General features: G+C 34.3%; 1 protein-coding gene across 2 annotated transcripts in view; it reads left to right on the forward strand.

The window, feature by feature from the left end:
* Positions 1-22700, forward strand: part of LOC145278027 (ammonium transporter Rh type A-like) — a 70970-nt gene that overhangs the window by 24239 nt on the left and 24031 nt on the right. For both annotated transcript variants that reach the window (XM_080130238.1, XM_080130237.1), the window contains exon 3: positions 19538-19730. In XM_080130238.1, the coding sequence (XP_079986364.1) occupies positions 19538-19730 (193 nt within the window). The remainder of the gene's footprint in view (positions 1-19537; positions 19731-22700) is intronic.

Genomic DNA, 22700 nt, shown 5'->3' on the forward strand with positions numbered 1-22700 from the left:
ATAAAAATTCTTTTATAATTCAAATATCACGTCCATCTACTGAACCATGTGAAAGGTCAGTTATTTTATTTATGTATTTATTTATTTTGATCCCCCGACAAAACAAAGGTGGGCCTGTAAATTCTCCCTTGTCCCTCCGTCCGTTCGTCTGTCTGTACTTGTCTCAATAACTACGCCTTGGATATATTTTTTTTTTTTTTGAAATTTTGCACAAACATTAAACATGATATAAGTAAAAAAGTAACAGAACGGATTTTCCTGGAAAACTCCGACCCCCCCCCCTGGTATATCTTTCGGGTTAAGATGGATAAAATTGACACTTTTTTGTTTATTAAAAAAATTGATGCATTGGATTTTTATAAAACTTTCTGAAAAATTGTAACTAACTGATTTCTATACAATTTTGTTTGTCTATACTTCGCGATAACTCTTGGGTGCGCCCCAGGGGCTCTTTTAGGGCTAATAAAGCATTTCATACTGGAGACTATTTTACCATATTTGTCCAAAATTTTCTGTGCATGACTATTTCGCAGTTTTGCATGGTGCTGAACTCAAATTAAAATATGTTAAGACCTTGGGGACCTTTGGGGCTAAATGGGGGGTGGAAAATGATGGACTTAGTCATTTCTCTTTTTTATTGCATGGTGTAGAATTCAGATTTACATATGTTAAGGCGTAAAACTGCAGCTTTGATTATTTTCTCCAGGATTTGACGTCCTCTAGCGACTTTGGGGGCTAAATGGAGAGGGGGCAAATGCTGAACTTAGTAATTTTTATGCCTCGTTCACTGTGCACTTACGAGAGACCATGCATGCTACACTTGTATTTTTTTTGGGGGGGGGGTTGTTTTTTGGAAATAGCTCCAGACATTGCATAAATATACTTTATGTAAGGAGCTAAAAAAAGCAGTTCAAAGTTAAAAACTTACAAATAATAGGTGTTAGATGAAATAGATTCTGATCTAGAAAACGGCAATTTTTCCCTCTTTGTTAGAAATATAGAGTGCAAGGACTCAAGGATAAAATGAGGAAATCAAGAGTTACATTGCTGCCAAAAGATTCGATGTTGTTTCGTTTCAACTTATCACTGTTTTTTTGTTTGTTTGTTTGTTTGTTTGTTTGTTTTTCCTTTTCAATGATAAACAGATAATTCCGTGAAGAATTAATACTTGTTTCTTTATTTTTTCGCTTGATCTTTTTTAAAGTTTACAAATGCCGACCTGAAAGAAAGACCTCGGGCTATTCTTCTCTTTTGCGTCTATTGTTAAAAATTACTCGTCATAATTTTTACTCAACTGTGGAAACTATATATAAATAAGCCTTTTATGGAAATGAAAAATGACTACTGTTTAACTACGATCATAAGCTGTTGTACGTATCCGTCGGTTCGAGAAGATAATGGAGTTCTGCCTCTCATATTACTATGTTGGCGAAGTACAGCGTCTGCTGTGACTGTGCAAGCCTTTCCTAGATCGACAGGCTCTGTTGTGGTTGCCACAGATTTAGGTGATGTCTGGTTTTGAGAGCGTTGTTGTATTCGCCCCCTGTCGTCTGTGCTATCTTCTCTTCTACTGTTGATCTCTACTCTTCTCACACTTCTGCACTACTCCAGCAGCAACGATCTTCAATCCCAACCAGCCAAGATGATGAACCGATGCCGACTGTCTCATGTCTCGCTTGCAGACAACTTTATAGCGTATTATGTATCGTGCTACTGGTCTGAAGCTGGTTAAGAGCTCGTATAGAATATCTTTTGGGATACTTCGATCGTCCATTCGTCTGAAGTCGTTCTTAGGTGAGCAGTAATACCACGGCCACCGAGAGTAAGAAGAAGGTCTGTTAACTGAAAAATGTCTGCAGGCAATGTAGGTAAGATTTGTCAGACTGTCAGTACTAAGGGAGAGCCATTTGAAAAAGAGCAATAAAACATTTTTTTTTAAAGAAAAAGGAACACAGTTGGATTACTACTTAAACTGAACTTTATTCAATATAAAATATAAATATTATCTATGTAAAATTAAGTAATTTTAAAGCAATATACAATTTAATACTGATAAAACTGAATTATGAATTCAGGGAACAAACAATTAAAGAAACATTAAACAAATACTTTTTGGCCTTCGGAACAGGATCAGTGTAGTATCTGTTTTGATGCTACACTTTACCTTTTCTGTCTTCGGTCGGTGGAGGAGACATCTTTCATGACTGAGATTATTTTTGTTCCTATCCAGAGTGACCCTTATTGGGAGGCTGGATTTTCTCCACAAGATTATATGTTGAAATATTTTAATAACTATTACTTTAAATAGAGAAATTATATTTAAAGTTTTGGTTTTCTGTTCTTCTATGTCCATTTTTTCCCCATGTTTTTCATCAAAATGTGTAGCGTATTAGTTGTCTCACAAGCCATCCTTAGTGATTGCTCACTGGCAGTAACCTGTGGTGTTCCCTGGACACCAAGTGACAATAAGTCTCCCCAGATTTCCAGTGTTCTCCACCTTTTGACCACTTGTGCAGATGATTGTATGTTATCGCAACAGCCGTTGTCACTGATTTCTTGTCGGTATTGGCTATTAGTGTTTCCTGGGGTTTGGGTGAAAAAATGCCTCCCCTAGGTACCAGATTTGAACTGCACACTTCCAGTGGAGATTTGGTCAGTACTCTCTCACCTCGATCTTTCCATCCTCCCTGACCCTTCACAACGAGTTGGTGTGGTGTGGCGCCAGTCGATGTCATCTACAGCAGTTTTTTTTTTTATTATTGCTGCTATTATTATTATTATGATAATAATAAGGATGTTTGTGCAGTGTACGCACGTGTATTTTAAATATTTCCAAGTTAAATTAAATTTTAGGTTTGTATTACTGTACACACAGATTCGAAAAAGTTATCAAAAAACAAATATATCACAAATAAATGTTATCAAAGGCAAGATAAGTTACTCTTCTCCCTATCTGGGAAGGTTTTTAGTGGTTTTACTCACTTTAAAACGTGTAATCGCTTCGAAAATCATACAATGTTTATCAATATATTTTAAAAAGAAAAATGTCGGCATGTTTGTAACTTATCTTGCCTTTGATAACATTTACTTGTTATATATTTGTTTTTTTGACAACTTTTCGAATCTATATGTACAGTAAAATAAACTCGTTATGTAAATTATTTACAGTTAAAATGTTATAAAAAAAAAATTGAAGTTTTAAATATATTTCAAAGAAATGAATTACGCCCCGTGCTAAAATATTGCTAATTCACCAATCGTAAAAAAAAATAAGACACTGCCGTGGAAAATGCTTACTTTAAAATATTTGAAAATACTCAGTGAAAAGTTTTATTTATTATTAAAAGAACGGACTGAAAAATATTATAAAAAAATTGGGGTTTATATTACTGTACACAGATTCGAAAAAGTTGTCAAAAAACAAATATATAACAAATAAATGTTATCAAAGGCAAGATAAGTTACATTTCTACCTAACTGGATATGTTTTCAGTGTTTTTATTTAATGTAACATGTTTATTCACCTCGAAAAACATACTGTGTTTACCGATGTATTGGAAAATTCAAAATGGCGCCCGACTCTCTCTTTAACACGGTAAGTTTGGGAAAAGGTACTATAAATATAAAACTAGACAAAATACTGTTAGAAATTCGCTCAATATATATTACCGTGACATAGGTGACGGTGTTTTTTTTTTAATAGTATTTTGTCTAGTTTATAATTTATAACACCTTTTCCCGAACTTACCGTATTAAAAAGAGAGTCGGGACCATTTTGAATTTTCCAATACATCGGTAAACAATGTATGTTTTTCCAGCTGAATAAACATGTTACATTGAATAAAAACACGAAAAATATATCCAGTTTGGTAGAAAAGTAATGTATTGTATCATTGCTCATTGTATCCAAGTTAAGATTTAGGAACAGATAGAGAGTGGGGGAAATTTTTGAAAGTAGTTGTAGCTAGACGAGTGTTTGGGTGAAAGTTTAGCAAAGGAGGACCATAGATTGGAGCTTAGGCAAGCAGTTGGATATATATTGAGACAAAAACAGACATCGTAAATATCTGTGTAATCATTTTTGACCGAGAATAATTAATGGGGATACAGTTACTAGACTCGGTATTCTTATTCTGTCGCAGCAAACCACCAGAAGAAGGCCAGGGAATCAGTAGGCCGAAACGTAGTGAAAGAACATAACTATAAAGATGAGGATCAAAGTCCAGGTTCCAGGTGATCATTTCAATCCTACCCAAATCAGAGGATTAGTTGGCCAAAAAGTGGTGAGATGATAATAACTATAGAAGGCAAAAATTACTAGGGATAGGGTTACAAGACATCATCATATCTATCCCGTCGCGGTTAATTACACGAAAAAGGCCAGAAGATAAGTTTTAACATAAGAATATCTACCTTCAAAGAGGGGCGTCCAAGCGAAAAATAGAAAAATAACCACCTGGAATAATTTTTCTTTTGTTAGAATATATTTTATGAGCTATTTATTATCATTTCTTATAAATCAGACATTTGAAACGACAGTATTTTCAAAGTACGCTTAATAACCTGTGTACATTATTTATTATAGCATGACTAATCGAATTATATATTAGAAGCCAATGATTCCAAGGGAAAAAGAGAGATAACCGTTTTGTAGAAACAATAAAAACCAATTTGTTGGTTACAGCCTTCGGGACAAGATCAAAGTGTAGTATCTGCCGGAACAGATACTGCAAGCAAAGACCAGATGTGGGGGCAACCCCACATACCTGACCTTTAACCAGCTCCCATTTCCCACCTCTCAGGAGCTGGTCCCCTTTTTCCCTTCCCCCTCCCTTCATTCCTCACATTAAAAATTGGCCTTGTGCCTAATTTGCTCGGTGGGGGAGCAAATAAATACCATCTGTTCTTCAGATGCTGCACATCTATTTCTTGTTCCCTTTCGGTGGAGGAGAAATCCTTCACGACGGAGGCAATTTTTATTTTTGTACCTTTTCTCCACGTTAAAAAACGACCCTGGTGTCTAACTCTGTCCCGTGGGGAGGCATAGTAAATAGGTACACTAGCGTAACCAGGTTAAGCAGGTGGTGAAAAGTATAAACGTCCAAACTATACAATGTTTACCATTGATGTAACGATATTCTGTGGTAAATTTTGTTGCGTTGTACAAATGTTCTAGTGGATAACAGAAAATATAATCGTCCTGTCACTGAACAACTCTTCAGAGAAAAATAGATATCTCCCCAAAACTGTTACAGAATTAAAAATATGAAATGAAAAAAATGTGATATATATATATATATATATATATATATATATATATATATATATATATATATATAGTAAGTTATAAAATATATATGGCGATTAAGCTACACTGAATATTACGCGTTTCATCCACTCTAGGATTTGTTAGGCTTCGAAGCCTGAAGAATCCTAGAGTGGATGAAACGCGGAATATTCAGTGTAGCTTAATCGCCATATATATTTTATAACTTACTAACTAGCACTACCTGCGTATTGAGCACTGTTGAAGTAAATACTTAAAGTTTACGCATAAATTTATACTTTCGTATATTAATTTATGTGAGTAAATGAAGTAGTTATATATATATATATATATATGCATGTACATGTATATATATGTATATATGTATTTATATATATACGTATATATGCATACATACATACATATATATATATGTGTGTGTGTGTGTGTGTGTGTGACAATTTTTCATTTCATATTTTTAATTTGTTAGAAATTTCAAATGTGGTAGAGACCGCAGAGGTCAATTTTTTTAAACCTTGACTCCTTAACATTTAGCTAGTGGGGCTCACATCAAGTTAAAATGTTTAATTCATGTCCAAGTAATATACAATTAAAATTTCAAATCTGTAGACCCAAAATTGACTGACGGGTTTGGTAGAGTTTTAAAAGGTCAAATCGTTGAACTTTGACCCTTGACAGCTAAGTTTTTGGCCGAAAACCGATTAATAAGACTTTTCCAAATCTAAATACTTATGCCAAATCTCGAGGTTCTAGACCGAAAATTGACAGAGATATGTAGTAGGGAAATGTATACAGACACACAGAGATAGACAGACAGCTATTTTCACTTATGTATTGTAGTAATTGAATTCGCCATTCGCCTATAAGTAAAATAATTTGAAAATAAAAAATGATAACAAATAATAACAACTAAACAGAAGGCTGATTTTATATTTTAATACTTGGAATGCAACACACCGCTATATATGCTCTGGGGATGTAATAAATCTTCATTGAGCTTATAATTCGTAACAACACATCCCTACATAAGTTTATGCTCTACTAAAAAAGATTAATTTCCCATTCGTTAAATTGATCTTTTTTTTAAATTTCAAGTTATTTCAAGTTGATTTTATTGTTATTACATATTTTAATATTTAAAATGTTGAACTTTTTAAATTTCAAGTTTAGCATATTTTTCCTTAATTTTGACGCTTAGCTTTTTAATTTAAAATACACCAGTTTTAATTTGAAGTTTACTTTTCTCAAATTCGAAATTGATGGGTGTTTATTTTGAAATTGGGTTAGTTCAATGTCAAGTTGAGCTTTCTTTAATTGAACACCTACCTTTCGTTGACTTTGTAAATGTGATCATTTTTTTAAATTTTAATTTTATCATAACCTTTTGGGGAATTTGAAGCAGGGATATTCTTATTTGGTAATCACCAGTGTTAATTTGAAGTTGGTTTTACTATAATCTCAAGTTTAAGTGTGTTGACTTTGAAATTGATCTTAAAATTATAAATTATCTCAGTTGAACTTTGTGTCCTAGATTTTTTTTTCAGGTCATAAAGTAATTAACAAATAGTTAATTTACTCCTCTGCTAAATGTGGGATAATAGTCGTTGATTTTTTTTTAGATTATATTTTATGCGCATCCGGTGCTCGATATCGACGCGGAGATTTTAAATTGCGTTCATTTTTTATTACTACTTTTTTTTAATCAAGGTATTAAATTATTCAAATACTGTCGGAATCCGCGAATTTTTTCAGTTATATCTTTCTTCTCTTGTATATTGCTTTCGTTCTTAAAAATATTTTCGATTCTATGGACGTCTGCTGTGAATGGAGACCCAACAGTTGTTCTAACTGAAACATGCTAATCTAAGAACTATGGTTGTTATAGTTCCTATATGTAATGTTATGGCCCTTTAGGCTGTGATCATAGCGTAGTATCTGTTTTAACTGTGGCAAGCAGGGCCAAGGGTCAAAACATTATTATTATTATTATTATTATTATTATTATTATTGATTTGAGCGATGGATGGTCGCTGGATAATTTATCATGATTTGAAGAATAAACAATTAAATTGGGGAAAAGATGATTGACGTATGAATTGCAAAAGGAATGTGAGAATTGAAAATAGGCATAAACATTATTTTGGGGTTTGGATAAACAAATAACTAGATGAGGACATTAGGTTGTTCTGAGACACGTTAGTTTTGGAGAGATTCTAGGAGTCGTTAGTTGGACATCGGAGAGGATGGACGACTCAACATGACGTTGGAAGCGGCGTCACTTCGGACAGTCAAGATGTAAGAAAGTGTAATCTCTGAAAATGCTGGGCAGATCACGAGAATAAATGTTCATAAATAATTCAGTTATATATATAGTACTAGCGGGGGGGCATCCGATTTTGATGGTCGTCAAATACGTTTAAATATACTTTAATTCATGTTGATTTTGTGCTTATTATTTTAGAGTCAATTTTCTATTGAATATTATATTGTACTTAATATGTAATACTGTAAATTAAAAAAATGACTTGGGTGCCATCAGCTACAATTGAAACCAAAACATTTAGCGCTCCAGCCGCGTGCCATACCGTTTGCGCTATCGACAGATAGATATGAAATATTTAAAATTAACCTAATTCAAGATGTGAATGAATTAGCGGAAGCGCATGCGCAAAAGTAATAAAATATGTTGGTAAACTGAAATTTTGCCTTTCAACTTGCCGCCATATTCATCCATGCAAACAAAGATTTTACTCATTACGAACCATCCTTGGTGTATGATTACTGTTTATTGTAAATTTCGGTGTTATGTGATTAGTAGTTTTAAAGTTTATCGGTTAAATATTTACACACAGACACATGCATACACCTATTGTTTTATTCATATAAGTTACGGCTCTGACTTTTTTAGATGAGAATTGATTATTCGTATTATTTGGATTCTTCATGCTACTGTTCTTATCTTGAGTGTTAATTTTACAATGTTTCGGTTGATTCACCCCCAACATTCTTCAGGAGTATCTTGTCGAACTCGAGAATTTTTCGGTTGAAGTCGGGAATCTACACGGAATTTCAAACGAAATCCTTTATTTAATCCACGTAGGTATCATGTTCTGATTTCGTCAGCGATAACTCCGTATAACTCCTTAGTTATTCGCAATTGCATTTTGGGTCGCTGCGACTGAGGATTGAATCTACAATTTCCAGAAACGTAACTTTTAGAAATGAATTCCACTGAGAACTGTCGGAAAAGACAAGAAAATTAATTGTTCAGCTACACATGGATGGTTCAGGGTATAGAAAAATTTCAACAATGTTAAATCTCTCAATTTCGACAGTCAGTGACGCGATCTGTAGACTGAAGTCCTAGCATAACCCATCAAATCTGCCACGTTTAGGGCGTCCTTCCAAAATTCCTAACCGTATGGTTCGACTTTTTTTTTCTGTGAAGTGAAGAAGGATCCACGAATAACTCGTTCTGAATCACAGAAAATATTAGAAGCATCTATGACTCGTGTATGCGAGAATACAATTAAGACAATGCTTCGATAGAAAGGGTCCCAATCGCGGAAACCAAGAAAAACTTCTTTGTTAAAGCCGATTCATATTAAGAATGGTCTGAAATTTGACAAAGAACTTCAAGTTTTGGGGGTAAAATATCATGATCAGACGAAACGAAAATTTAGTTATTTGGTTGAAATACTGTGCCATGTCTGGGGACAGAAGAACTCAGCGTTTAACCAAAAAATATCCCTACAGTGAAGTTTGGAGGTGGAAGTATAATGGCCCTGGAAAACTTCACATCATAGAAGGGAAAATGAATTCTCAAATGTATCGGGCTATGCTTGATGATAATATCTCGAAGTCTGCAGAGGATTTGAATTTGCATAATGGTTGGATATTCCAGCAGGACGACGATTCCAAGCACACGGCTAAGGCAACTACCGCGTGGTTTCGGGAGAAGGAAATAAAGGTTATAGGATGGCCAAGTAAATCACCTGATCTCAACCCAATTGAAAATCTGTGGCGAAAGTTGAAGTTGATGTTACAAAAGAGAGATCCAAGGAATCTGACAAAACTTAAACGAATCTGCCAAGAAGAGTGGGATAACATTCCAGTTAACATTTGTAATAATCTGGTAAGGAAGTATCCCAAACGTTTGGAAGTTGTTGTGGCGAGTAAAGGCCATATTACTAAAAACTAATACTATTTTTTTCTTTGTAGTGGGTACTTTTTAAACCTTAGATATGAAATTTATGTAACTATCTAATAAATGCGTAATTATATAAGATTTTTGATACGAGATTTGATACGAGATTTTTCATACAAAAATACATTAGAATGACACTGTTATTGTTTTTATTTTCATGTAATAAACTAAATCAACTTTTTGCTTTCTATCGGATGCTTATTGCACCAACTGTATATACTAGCAGACCGCCCGGCATTGCTCGATCGTAAAATATACTTTAATATGATATTTTTATGAATGCAGATTTCGTATTTATTATCATATATTGGACCCAATATATAGTAATGATTTAAATCGGAAAATAAAAAATAATTCGTGCTCCATCACTAAGAATCAAAACCAAAACGTTTAGTTTACGATTTTCTTTTTCATTTGACGTTAATGCCTGAGCTATGAAGACATGTTTTCTTCAAGGTTAAAATTAAAACATGTACAAATAGCTATTACGTTACGCATGCATATTCGTAATGCCGTCGTTCGACCTTTACTTCGCAAAATCCATTTCTTTAATATTCACACTTTTGCACAGATTTTCTCCGGCTAAAACCCATATATAAAGTTTTACATGGGTTCAAATACCCTATATAATAAGTTTCATGTCTGTAGACCAAAAACTAACAGGGGAGTTTGGTAGTTAATATTTTTAAACAAATACATATGCATACATAAATATATATAGAAAGAGGTTTGATAGGATACTTCTGTCAAAGGAGACATCATATTTTATGCATAATTTCTATATATAACATCTACATTGATTGAGTTACGGTCATTCGCATATCATATTAAATTAAATCTATTTAAATAATCAGCTCGATGATATTACTTATTCGACATAATAGCCTCGTTTCAACTGTATTATTTAAAAATATAGTTAAAAATTTAATTATTTATTTTATTTTCATTTCAATTTATATTTGATTTAACTTATTTTATCTGAAATATGAAACCGTTTAATTTTCAAACCAGAAAACTAAAGGCGAATAACTGATTGTTTAATTCTTTATTATTTTATTTTCAATTCGGAGGTACTTTTTTTTTTTTAGCTTATTCTTACTTCTTAAGGAATCTTTTTATTTGTTATTGTTGGCTTATCCGTTTCTTACACTGTATTTAGTCGTTTTCTTTATTCATGTAAATTATAAGTACGCCGATATAATTCATAGGTTGTTTTTTTAAAAACTTCTGCTCCAGAATACATCATTTTTCGTTATTTTCAACGCCGATGCCCGGGGGTGCAGGTATGGGGTTAGAGAAAAATAATTAAAACCAATGTCCTCATTTATTTGTATCCTTATGAGGGCAGAGTTAGTCAGACACAGAGCCAATTTTCCATGTGAGCAAAATCCATCATCCCATACTTTATCCGCTCCTTTTCTTGTTTATAAAATGTAATCGGTGTTGCCCAAGATTTATTATAATAATTATACCATAGCAAGTGTGCCTGTGCCTGCGAAATAGATTTTCTTTATAATTTATTCAATATCTTAAATTAAAAATGGTCACTTTTTACGACGTGAAACCAAGAAAAACTTGAAAAAAAAATTCTTGGGTAGAAAAAGTGGTTTGTTTTTATGGTATCGACCCCCCCCCCCCGGCTTTGTAAGCCTTCAACATTTTGAATTTAAGATATATAGGAGGTATTACTTTTGGGACACAAAAGGTCGTTTAACCCCTAAAAAAATTTAAAACCTACTTTTTGGGGGCCGTATACGTTTAAGCAGTCTTTATAAATATTAAGAAAGAAGAAATTTAAAAAAATTAACATTTTAGCGAGAGGGATCACTTTTCTATATAAATTTAACGTAAAATGAGCACCCACTTTTTGGCCACAAAGCGTTCAATGAGACATGTCATCTCTAGCATTTTTTTCAAGTTTGGCGATCGGGGAGGTGGCAACACATGATAAATACATTTTTTTGTGGTAGGGGCGGGAATTACATTTGAAACATAAAATAACGATAAATCTAATTTTTTATGAAACAATTCTGTACTTTCACCTAACAATTTCATAAACAAAACGAACCTCAAAATATGATAAATTCAATTTTTTGGAGGGCGGGGATAACATTAGAAATATAAAATGACGAAACTTTCATTTAACTGTTTTTGGAATTAATTTTTGGTAGTTGTTTTTTGCGATCACATGGGCATTCGCTGCTATTTTATTGAAACAAAAGTTGTAATGATTTATTTTTAATTATGTTTTCTTTGTTGAGGGGGGTAGTTTTCTTTCTAGTGCTCAATATCCGGAGAATAGCTTCTTCTCTTTGTAGCCCTTCTGCCGAAATATCTGGTGGAGAGGGTACCACTTCTTTTTGGGGTCGATTACACATTTGCATATTTTCATCCGTTCTTTTATTTTTGTTGTGGGGGTATCCATGTTACCCATGACGAAAGTGATTAGTATACAGGTGTGTGTTTCAAACGGACCTTCATGTCAACCCAGGCAACGCCGGGTACCCATGCTAGTATATATATATATATATATATATAAATATATATATATATATATATATATATATATATATATACGTTTTATTTTTTATTACCGTATCTTTCTGTTAAGTTACATTATTGTTTAAGCTACTCGGCCGTTTTTTTTGCCGTCTGTAGCTTCCTCAGACTTTTACAGAAATGTTCGTTATGATGGGGTAAAAGAGTGAATGATGTCAGGGGAGGGGTGCGAGAAGAGTGGAAAAAAGGGGAAGGGAACAATGAGGGAAAGGTGGGAGGGTTTGCTTGGTATGTCGATAATGTTTTAGTTTTGGAATTTAAGGACCTTGTGGGGGAGGGTCTGGGAAGTTCGTTTCTGGTGTGGCTGATACGATCGGATAGCAGAAACAATAATGTAACTTAACAGAAAGATACGGTAATAAAAAAATAAAACGCGTATTTGCTCTACAACAGTATTGAGCACTTTCTTCAGTTTTTACTAATTACCATTTCTACTATATATATATATATATATATATATATATATATATATATGGCCGCCGGACGTTTCGGGTCGTAAAATAAAATTAAATGTGGTACTTTAATTCATGCAGATTTCGTATTTATCATTATAGAGCCAATATTATATTGATTATCATATTGAATACAAGTCAGTTCATAGCTATTCTTGTAGCAGGACAGTATAACTCCTGGCGGGAGCTGACTTTTGCTCTATCCTGCCGGCATTTAAAACAATTTAAAAAAATAACTCATGGAAGGCGTTCCAAAAGTAATGCCTCCTATTTTTTAATTCGCCCGAATTGATCAGAGGATAATCAAACTGGATTGTTATGATAAATGAACTCATGTATTATTGAGCTGAAGTTTCATCTCTTGGTCCTAGATATTGACGGTGTGATACCTTAAGAAACACACTCCCTGTCATGAATGTATGCCAGGAGCAGGAATGCGTCGTTGAATTTCTGGCAAACGTCCATTGATAATGATGGTGACTATGTAGAAAAATAAATTTTTGGGTAGAAAGAGTGATTTGTTTTTATGGTATCGACCCCCCCCCGGCTTTGTAAGCCTTCAACATTTTGAGTTTAAGGTATTACTTTTGGAACGACTCTCGTATGGCAAAGCGAGATCCAGACACTCGTGCTCCGCCATTGTTGATCACTGGGGAAAATGCGTTGTGAATGCCAGTGACTATGTAGAAAAAAATTCTGGGGCACAAAAGGTCGGTGGTTTTTATTGCCTTACTCTCGTCTTCGTAGCTCTTCAACTTTTGGAGTAAAATAAAATGGAAATTCTGCTTTTGGAAGGATCCTCGTAATTATTTACTCTAACGTAGGAAATATTCTTTTTCAATTCTCAGCAACTAAATTAATCGAAGCCTATATATTTTTTATTTAGTCTATATTTTTTGCACGTGATTTGGTAATTGTTTTGTTCGATTACTTTATCTCGATTCATAATCTTGAAACGATTTTAATTCCTCGCTCATTCGTCAGCACAGTGTTGGTACTCAGGTGCACATTGATAAGCTAACGTGTGAGAGCTGACATAAAAATTATCGCACCATACGTTGATCAAAGGTTACTGTGCAATCAACAAACGGTTACTATATAATCGCATTCAGAAAAAGAAAATAGTTTCTATTACATATGCATCGTAATTACTGTTCATTTGTATTTTTGGATTATTCGAACTACTATTCTCATGTAACCTCTGATCTTTTTCAGGTTTTTCTTGTCGAACTGCGAGGTATTTCTGTTAGACACGGGGATCTGCACCGAATTTCTGGCGTAACCATTTATTTATTGGACGAGGTTATATGTTCTCGTTCCGTCTGTCTTAGTATCGCTTGCATTGTGGATTAAATAAGGTTCCGTTCGATAGGTGAACACCCTTTTCTCGGAAAGTCTGATATATTGATAGAGAAGAAAACGCTTTCTTTTGGACATATAAAAATCCACGCTAAAAACAACGATTGATACGAATACAGCTTTATTATTATTTGCCATTTTCTTATTCTACCATTATTTGAACCTATTATAGTATTACATAGATTGGCACTGGTGTAGAATTAAAAGTTAACTGTGTTTCTTTTTTTTGTAAAACTCTTTAGGGATATTATCTTCTTTATATTTGCTAATAGAAGGATTAAACTAGACTTCTTTTTGCATCTATTTCTCTTCTCCTTATTAGTATTATGACTATTATATACTTCTTCATTATTTTTAATTTCATTCATTTTATTCTTATTGTTATTTTCATATCTCTTCTCATTATTTACATTTTTTTCTTTTCGTTGCCATGTTTTATGATATTGTGTAGTTGGTTCTGCTATTTTTATAATCCACCATTTTTATGTATTTGAGTTTTCATTGATACCCTGATCTAATTAAAGCTTTATTATAATAATCCTTATTCCAATCGAACATATTCTTATTTTGTGATAACCTGGATATTCTTTTTTATATACTCGGGATAATAGCTTTTGCCATACACTAAGGATGATTAGATTTATAATCTATATAGAATAGTGTTTGGTCCGGTTTGTAATACGGTACATAAGTATTGTTGAGATTTAAAGTTTTATCTAAAAAAATTCACTATTTTACAATTGCAGTCTAGTGTTATATCTTACTTAAGTTCGTTAAAAAATAGTTTAATTTTCTTTCCAGTTTCTTTCTATAATTTGATCGCTTGAATTAACTAAAAACAATGCATCATTTTTATATATCCCTCCAAGGAAGCCCGGTATTTTTATACTTCTCCTTTATTATGTACAGACCTACCAAGTCAGTTACTTACGCAGAGTCCAGAAAACCAATGGTGACATCAAAATGCTTTTCTCTATTCTCCTTTATTCATAATTCATTACCATATCTAATTAAGGTTTATGAGTTTTATAAGCTCTATTTCTAATCTAGTTACATCTGTTTCAGTTTCCCCTAATTAAAATATTATATGCATTCTCGATTATGAAAACTGATAATGATTAAGTTCCAAAAATTGAGTCAATTAATATCAACTTTCATTTTATTGGTATATGAACATTACTGAAATTTTAATATATTACAGTTTTGGTTACTGTATGTATTTTTGGGATATATATATATATATATATATATATATATATATATGTATTTTTGGGATATATATATATATATATATATATATATATATTTTTGGGATATATATATATATATATATATATATATATATATATATATATATATATATATATATGGTTAAATGGCAGTTTCAGCAATTTAGAACTGTTTAAAGCTTCACCGCTTACTTATTTTCCGATCAAATTTCAAACAACTGCTACAGTTTATAGATAACGTTCTCGGCTGTATTGTGAAAACAATTTTCAAATTTCGTCCAGTAAAACAAAAGGTATGATGAATTTACTGGTGTTCAAAATCGTAAAAAAAAGTAAGGAGGTGAACGACGTTTTTTTTATTACTGGTCTCCATAGCAATCACGTCGCTTCAGCGACTAGTGTTGCTCCTAATTCATTGTTGTTGTAAAAAGAGAAGTAACAAGTGAAACAGACAGAATGAAAGAATAAAAGGGAGATAATTGGGGATGATATTGAAGTAGACGAGTGTCGTACATTATTATAACATATGTGTATGTTATGTTTATGGGGGCAAAAAATAAAACTGAAATAAAACAAAGAACAAGTGAATTATTTAAACATGGAAAAGTAAAAGACTAGTTGTTCAAACTGTTAAAGAAAAGGACAAGATATTCTAGTAAAACATATAATAAATTCATAACTTAAAATTATGCCGCATATTTTTTTAAAATTCAATTTAAAACATTATATAAACAATTATTAATGCTGGTATATGTTAAATTATAAATTTATTATATTTTTGCTAGAATGTTTTGTCTTTTTCTTTTCCAGTTTTAACAATTAATCCTTTACTTTTCCATGTTTAAGCTTAACCATATTACTTTTCATGCTCGCATTTTTCTATTGATGAATCCCACGCTAGACGTAACATCCCCATTATGTTACCTAGTATCGTCTCTACTCTTTTGATGAGAAGCATTAGGCTTCAGAATGCCTTGGTAAAAATAGTCCCCTCTACACCCCAACTAACTGTTTGCATACCTTTATAAATAAATGGACCATTCTATGTTCACCAATAAGTTTTGTGTATTTATTTTCCAATTTTATTGTTTCATATATATATATATATATATATATATATGTATATATATATATATATATATATATATAGTAAGTTATAAAAAATGTATGCCAATATTCCGCGTTCCATCCACGCTAGGCTTAAGCCTGACGAATCCTAGTGTGGATGAAACGCGGAATATTCTGTGTAGCTAGCTTTACTTCCACATATATTTTTATAACTTACTACCTAGCTCTACCTGCGTATTGAGCACTGTTGACGTAAATACTTAAAGTGTACGCATAAAAATTATACTTTCGTATATTAATTTATGTGATTAAATGAAGTAGTCATAAATATATATATATATATATATATATATATATATATATATACAAAACCTCTTATCTTGATAGACTAGAGACTAAAACGTGCTGCTATGGTTTCAAGAGATCTTTAATAACAGAAAGGGGAGGCTTGATTCCAAGTATTTTTTATATGTTATATCTCCCTTCTTTTCGAAATAGTGTACGATTATGAATATCTTCAGTATCAAAGACTCTTTACACACTATGCACTTTACTTCAGGTATGAAGACCAAAGTGGGTAGATATAACATATATATATATATATATGTGTGTGTGTGTGTGTGTGTATGTGTGTGTGTGTGTGTGTGTGTGTGTGTGTGTGTGTGTGTGTGTGTGTGTGTGTGTGTGTGTGTGTGTGTGTGTGTGTGTGTGTGTGTAGTAGAGATTTAGAAGGCTGTCACAATGCGAGGAATGAAATATAGTCGTTGTTGGTAAGAGAAGACGAGAACAAGTGGCGATTTACAAATCAATCAGTACATACATATATTTCATATATACATATGTTTATACAGTGGCATTGGTAAAATGTCTTACTTGTTATGTCTGCGACAAATTCCATTATTAATTTCGGAAAAATTCCTTTTTCAAATGGTAAGCGTAACAGATCGATTCAAAGCATGCTAGACGATGGAGCGGAAGTTGGTTAGCTATGTGGGACCTCGGAGCAAATGTGAGTAGGGGATTTATGTATAGTATGATTAGGTAATTAACATGTTTATAATTTTATTTATTTCTATTTATTTTTCTTTTTTTTTTTTGGTTTGTAACTTGTTGCTTTAGCGTGAGCTTTTTTTAATTTTGTATGTTCTCTATTTTGTTGTCTTTATCATTATTACTATATTTATTTTTTTTTTCTGCTGGTGTGTACGGTGTCTAGGTTTATATGGGTCACGTAAGTCGCTAGTGGGCTGTGTCCGGTCAGTTATTGAAGGATAGAGTAGGGGTGGGATGTGAGAGAGAAGGGGAGATGGGGTGCGGGATGATGCGCTCTCGGTCGGCAGCTGGGTGTTTAAGTTAGTGTTGCCAGGAGTAGGAAGATAGGTGATGAGGGGGGAATTGGGATGACATTCCTTGGGAGTTGTTAATTTATTTATTTCCATGAGATTATAAGTGGTAGTAGTTTTTTTTTTTTGCTAGCTATATTTAAAAATTTTTTTTTAAATATATACTCCTGTTATTATTTATTAAATTTCTTTTATTATATTATTATTTATATATATATATATATATAATTTATATGGGAGGGGCTTGTAGTAATGTCCTATCTGGATTGTGAGTTGGGCTGTGAGCGGTGTTTGCATTTTCACCTCCATCAAAATACAGCGCTGCTTTGATGTAGGGGGCTACTATCGGGGACATAAGTTGCAAGGATACTATGTAGGGAGGTGAGTAGCAAGATGTCTGTTTACATTACACTTGAACTTCTGCATGGCAGTGCAGTGGGAAAACAGGAACCCGGAAGGGAGTTCCAAAGTCTAGCATTTCTTGAGAAGAAGCTATTAGAGTAGAAGGCTTTCTTACATTTAGGGATCTCTATGGTGTAGGGATGGAATATTGCTGCTTGTCAGAATTTTCGGGGATATTTACATCGAGGGGCTACAAAGTCTTGTAGTTCGTCAGAGCATCCGACAATAAAATACTTGTAGAACAGTTAGAGGGATGCAACATTTCGTCGGTGTGACTAAGGCTGAAACCTAGATGGCAGCTCAGGACCTATCAGGTTGGCGACTCTGTTTTGAACCCTGTCCAGGAGCAAGATGCATCAGCCCAAATGTGACAACAATACTCCATACATATGCAAATCGTGGCCTTGTAGATGTACAGGGTTCTTTCAGGCGTAAGTAACTTTCTAGCAAAAAGAAATAGGAAAAAAATTTCTAACAAAAAGAAATAGGAAAAAATTGAAAATCCGACTCGGCACCTTCTCTTAGTGCAAATAAAAATGGCTTTCTTCGTGGTTCTTCCAAAAGAACGCCTATTATTATATTTCCGTAATCTTTTCGCAATACATGTACTTTTTAAAAGTCTCTGTCTCCTCGCCACCTCAGCAAAGCCAGCGCTTTCTTGCCTTCGTTTTCACACGTCCATCTGTCCTGGCTAGCACTTCGTGGTGTATTTTTCTTTCCTTTGCTTGTGACACAAGCTCGCACACACTTGCTAATTTGCATACGTGCTTTAACGCCTGCTGCTAATATTTCGTAAGCCAACTATCCTTCGACTGCTGCTGATATTTCCACAGGCTTCCATATCTACCTTGTTACAATACTCCACTATCTATTTTTCAAAAAGGAGGAGGTAATCCATGGGAAGATTGTACCAAGACAAAAAATAATCAGATACTGTACTAACCTAGACTAAAACATTAATCCGAGATAGTAGAGTAAATTGAATTTGGCATTAAATATTTCACTTTCCACTCCTGATAGACAGATACCAAATCTTTATTATTAATAAATATTCGAATATATGAGATTAACCAGGTCACTCTGACATTGTTGTAAAACCCGAATATCAGCGAGGCATGTGACGACGAGGCGGCGCCGATTCATCCCTATTCTTCTCGCGCACACGCCCGAGAAGGTAGGGCACATGGGGAGAAACACAATCGGTCGTCCGCGCACAAAATTCGACCGAATTAAATACTAACCGGCTCGCCAAGTCTAACGGATCGCGTCAGATTTCATCCGTCCCCGGCAGAAGGAAGCAGTTACGTTCGTGGACACGACGACCGATGGCCTCCGCAACTGAAAACGTTTTCAAAAGCGCTTGCCACTTACGGAATCAATTACGTGTTGACCTGTACGCCTGAAATGGGTCGCGACGACGAACCAGAATGAAAGTGCGTCCGGTGCCGACCGTGCGGAAGTCACGCTGAAGCTTATAACTCTCAAATATAGTTTGCCTTTTCCTTAACGTCTAAAATCCTGGCTATCCTAACGGTCAGCAATACTTTTCTCCTTCTCACGTTATCAAAATTTACACGTTTTCTCGTTTCGTTTCTCATTTTATTGATTTTGTTCTAATTTTTTTTTTTCAGTGGTGCAAGATGTACACGTGATGATATTCGTCGGTTTTGGCTTCTTGATGACCTTTTTGAAAAAATACAGTTTCTCCAGTGTCAGCTTTAACCTACTGATATCTGCGCTTGGCATCCAATGGGCAATGATTATCCGCGGACTTCTCCTTTCGTTTGACAGCAAAACTGGAAAATTTCCGATTACTTACGAATCGTAAGATTATTTTCTGTTACTTTTTTTTATTCTCGGGAGAGGAAAACCGCTGATTAAGGGTTAAAATCCACTCGAGGAAAAGAGTTAATGAGTGTTAGGTGACCAGTGAAACAACATCGATAATGGTAGAATCTGTTTCGTGTTTGATTATTTAAGAGGGCGGCTCAACACGAACTTGTTCATATTAGACTTAAAGTTAGGACCATGATAGAGTCAACTGGGAAGAAGTACCACAGTATTTTGCTCCATAATCCGGAAGTTCTAGGAAATAATTTTGTCTATAATGAGAATCCAGGACATATATATTTCATTTATCCCTAATCAAATATCAACAAATACTAATTTAATATTTTAATTTTTTAAATGTTCTTTTGATGTGAGCTCACACATGTGAGTGAGAGTGACTAGTATACTCTTAGCAAATTAGTTTACTATCTTATTAAAGATAGATGCGTGGAAATAGTTAACAGAGATCTCACGGGGAAGGGCATTTCGCCCTTAGCGATCATCAAAAGTTTCCTTGCAGTTACTACAGTATGATTGGCGATCTGTCTCGTGCCACGTCCATAAACTGAACAGAACACTGCTGATGCAATTCTCTATTTATATAAGAACCAGGTACGTCCAAGGATGGAGTACTGTTGCCACATCTGGACAGGACCTGCTAGAAAGGACTTGTCCTGCCTTGATAAAGTTCAAAATAGACTTCGTAGCCTCGTAGATGTCCTTTTCTCTTCCCTGCAACCTCTTTCTCACAGAAGAGATGTTGCGAGTTTGTCTCTGCTGTATCGTTATTTTCATGAAAAGTGTTCGACTGAGCTTTAATCTCTGGTCCCCCCCTTGCCTAACTTCCACAAGAAACACTCGTTTAGCCGAAAACACTATCAATAATTCCCCCAACTCTTTATCTGTGCCTAAACCTAAACGCAGATTCCATGAACAAAGCTTCTTTCTTAGAACTGCAAGCCTGTGGAATTGTCTTCCGATTTCCTGCTTTCTAGCTGACTACAATATGATTGTCTTCAAGTCTAACGTAAACAAGTTCTTGATGAGCCGTTCCACTTAAGTTAACAAATTTACCGAATTTCCATTACTAACGATTACTATATTGTTCAATGCCTACTATACACTCTTTAACTCTTATCCTCGAGTGCCCTCTTGGCCTTGATAAGTTGTGATGCCTATGTAAAAAAAGAAACCCTTGTGTATCTTAACACGATATCCGTGACGTCTCCTTGTTTTTACTCTACTTTTTCCCTATTTGGTTTCATCTAACACGGCATCTGTCTCTTTCGTTTACAGAAATTTATTTCCCAAAGTTCGTGTCACTTCGATCTGTATTTTGTTCAACTCATCATTTTCAATATTCTAATAATATTCTTCATCACTCAAGTGATAATTTACCCATATCATTCATATTCATCCTCTCGTGATTTATTAATAAAATAGAAAATGTGTGGAAAAATTTCTGCAAAGATGTGGAAGAATTGTGAAGATAACAACTAAGATAAGAATGATAATCGGAATAATTCCAATAAAACACACTAAAAAAAGCTGTAGACGAGAAAATAAATTAATGCTTGTTTTTATGATATTTAACGCCTAAAATTAAAGCTGAAATAAAATTATTTTTTATATAATCAGATGACATCTTATTGAACAAACTTATGACATTTTATTGGACACAGCTGATAATTCGATAATTCAGGTTTATTGTGCTAAAACAGAGAAAGAACACAGATAATCACATCGAATGGTGATTTTTAATAGTGGTTGAAAAAAATTAAAAGAATGCTGCGTTTTAATTTTTTTTACGATCTGTCCTGCTTATGAACACATTTAAAACTTCAAATAAATCTATAAATAATGAAGAGTTCACATCTGCGTGTCTGAAGCCGAAACTATACTATCACTCGCGTTACTAATCTTCTTCCTCTATCAATTTCTCGTCTTTTACTAACGGAGATTTGGTATCTATTTGAAACTGACACTATACTATTGTTTCTATTATTTTTTTCTATGCATACTTTGGGTGATAGTTCAAATTTGAACGATCAAGTGCTGGCGGGAGTTCGGTGAATATTTGGCGGATGGCAGGGATTAGGCTGACTTCAGTGTTGTAGGACGTCATGTTGGTGATGTTCTCGACGTATAACCAAACGAAATAGTCAAGCGGATTCATGTCGGGGGAGGAGGAGAACAGTGAGAGAAGGGTGCAAAGTCGTAGTACTCCTTCTGAAGCAACACCTTGGTGTCTTTAGACTTGTGAGCCGGTACCGAGTCCTGCTGCCACACTTAGAGCCATTGGGCGGCCACCTGCTTGCACCAGGGGCTCACCACACTCTTCGACATATCAAGATACACTTTGGTGCTGACTTTCAAGCCGACTTCGAAAATGTGAGGTGGCATGATATGGCACCTAACTTGAAACCACACCAAAGAATACAACCCTGGCCGAAAACTTTGTGTTCATCACGTTGGGAACGTCCCTGTTATTCGTGGCAATCCAGCGACGCACTACTGAGGGTGCTTATGATGGTCCTGTTGTCATAACTTTAATCGATAGAAGCATGAGTCGTACAGCGGCCCATCTCCGATCTCGCTCGTTAAAGATTGTGTCACTTTCAGATATGATAGAAGGCTCCTATTGCTCTTGAGATTTGTACACAACTTGTCAACTAGTTGATGGTCAGAAACAAAAGAAAGGAAATCGGTCTTCATCATACGGAAATGGAATTATGTCGTCTTTTCTATGGCAGCAATTTTATCGTTCCACCCGTATAATATCCGTGCTGCTGTTATGAGACTATTTTTGCAATGATTGCATCTTCCATGGGTGACAATATAGTTTTCATGATAATTTTGTTGCATAGGTGACGGTAATGCCGTAAAATATCGGGTCCGGGCAAAACCAGATGTAAATCGGATTGCTGGCGATGACATTTCTATCGAAGAATCGAGATCGTGAAA

Source organism: Euprymna scolopes, chromosome 6, assembly GCF_053919585.1.
Source record: "Euprymna scolopes isolate OS-2025 chromosome 6, ASM5391958v1, whole genome shotgun sequence".
NCBI classification, from domain to species: domain Eukaryota; kingdom Metazoa; phylum Mollusca; class Cephalopoda; order Sepiida; family Sepiolidae; genus Euprymna; species Euprymna scolopes.